Source organism: Pygoscelis adeliae, unplaced genomic scaffold (genome assembly GCF_000699105.1).
Source record: "Pygoscelis adeliae isolate BGI_AS28 unplaced genomic scaffold, ASM69910v1 Scaffold24, whole genome shotgun sequence".
NCBI lineage: Eukaryota > Metazoa > Chordata > Aves > Sphenisciformes > Spheniscidae > Pygoscelis > Pygoscelis adeliae.
In genome coordinates, this window is record NW_008824806.1 from 4,234,799 (window position 1) to 4,236,754 (window position 1,956).

At 41.5% G+C, this 1,956-nt stretch overlaps 1 protein-coding gene across 1 annotated transcript in view; it reads right to left on the reverse strand.

The window, feature by feature from the left end:
• The window catches only part of NCAPG (non-SMC condensin I complex, subunit G), a 32,911-nt gene extending 31,097 nt beyond the window's left edge, over nt 1-1,814 (reverse strand). The window contains exons 1-2 of the mRNA XM_009324070.1: nt 1,704-1,814; nt 876-1,085 (exon numbers count right to left, since the gene is read on the reverse strand). Coding sequence (XP_009322345.1) covers nt 876-1,085; nt 1,704-1,814 — 321 coding nt within the window. The remainder of the gene's footprint in view (nt 1-875; nt 1,086-1,703) is intronic.
• Between the last annotated feature and the right edge of the window lie 142 nt (nt 1,815-1,956).

A 1,956-nucleotide genomic window follows, 5' to 3' on the forward strand; every position in this document is an offset into this window, starting at 1 on the left:
GAAAAAAAAAAGTATTCTTATAATCACACTTCTCATTTCCAACATAAGGCTATTAATACGCACATGTAAGTAGTTAATATTCTATACGGTACATGAAACATGCACTTCTGTATTTCAAAAGCTTTTCCTATTTAAGTTTATTTTTAATAAGATTAAAAAGTCACAGAACCGGATAATAATTATGGCCCATCACCTATATCAGTGGCACTTTACATAATTAGCAATGCCTTCACAAAGGAAGAAACGTGCTTACCACTCAATGTAGACTACGGTACATTATCTAACTTACCACTTTGTCTTCATAAAACATTAGAAGAAAAAAAAAAAGACATTAGCAATGACGACTAACGATCTTGGCCTGGTGAATAATTTTTCCATGTCAAAATACTAGTTTAAGAAAATGTAATTCTACTTGTGTTTTCATGCTTTTGGAACTGTTGATCTTCTTTCTATATAACACTTGCAATAAGCAGAAAGGAATAATACATATGCCAACCATATTTGTATGAAAGATGTTTTAATATTTTTACTTATCAAAGAAACAGTATAAATTCATTTCCACAACACTTCCACAATTTCATACTTATAAATGTACTTATAGTAAAGCCTATGACACATCTGACAGCCAAATAAGAAAACAGTTCATATTTTCTCACAGGCCTAACTTTTGAAATCCAGTTGTTGAGTTATTGGGGGGGTGTGGTGGGGTTTTTGGGTTTGGGGAGGGTGGTGTTACTCGTAAAGCACTAGCTTTGCCTTGCTTTCACTTTTTAAGTTCTAGTTTGTAGGTATCGTCTCGAGTGCCAGCAAGTTTTCCCCACTGCATGAAGTTTCCGTTTGTTATGTTGAAGATTTAATAATAAGTGTAACTGTACCTCAAGCAGGAAGTTAAACACATAATTCAGAAGTAAGTTATCTTCTTCTCCCTCCTCACTACCATCCTCTTTCTCCATTTGATAAAATGAAGTAACAAATTTAGCCACAAAATCGATCACTTGTTCCACTGCTGGTTCCCGTCTGTAGATTATCATAGCATACTTAAGGAAACGAACGAATTTTTCATGAAAATCTTCCTTATCTTCCAACTGAAAACAAAAATAAAAATCAAACCACAATAAAAGATAACTAACCGGTTCATCTTTCAAAAGCAGTACCACAGAAAAATAAAATAAATTGTTTTATAATTGACAGCTTCCATTTAAATTTTTAAAGCGCTAAAGCTGACACCCGCTGTTGTGCACTCTTCACTGAAAATTTTGCTTTAACTCCAGAAAAGGCATGTGTCTTGACCGCTGGGCTCCATTCTGGAGTTTACATTTACCTGCTAAGAGGTTTCAGAACGGCAATGGACACCCTCATCCATTACTATCCTGTGTCACACCTACTTCTCGGGTATCCAAACACCTTCCACCAACATCATTAATACCTGCCGTGGGCTGTTCTTACACCCGTTTTCGCAGGGGACAACTGTGTTTAATAGTTTAGCGTGTGGCTTGTTCGGGTTTGTTTTTTTGTTTGTTTTAAGTCGCAGGGCTCTTCTTAGGCATACCGGCCTCGATGCTTCTTTTAGGGGAAACAAGGCCGAAGAGGCCCCCTGCCCTCTGAAGGAAAAGCAGAGCAGTGGCTGAGCGCCCTCACTTCCCCCTCAGCCCGGCGGGTCCCCGCTCCTCCCAGCCGCTGGCACGCCCCGAGGACGGGCGTACCTGATTATAGGTGCTCCTCAAAGCCACAACGAGTTTCGCGTGGTTCTGGTGAGGCTTCTGGGCCAGCTGAAAGGCTTCTTTGATTTGCAGAAGCTTCTTTTTTGCTCCCATGACTGCAGAGAAAGGGGACGGTCACGTCACGACTCCCCTGCTCCGAACTCCCGTAGCGCGGAGCCGCCCCGGGACGGCGGAGAGCTGCTGTTTCCCGCGCAGGGCCCTACAGCGGCAAGGCCGCTCCCAGCGGCGGAAGGAG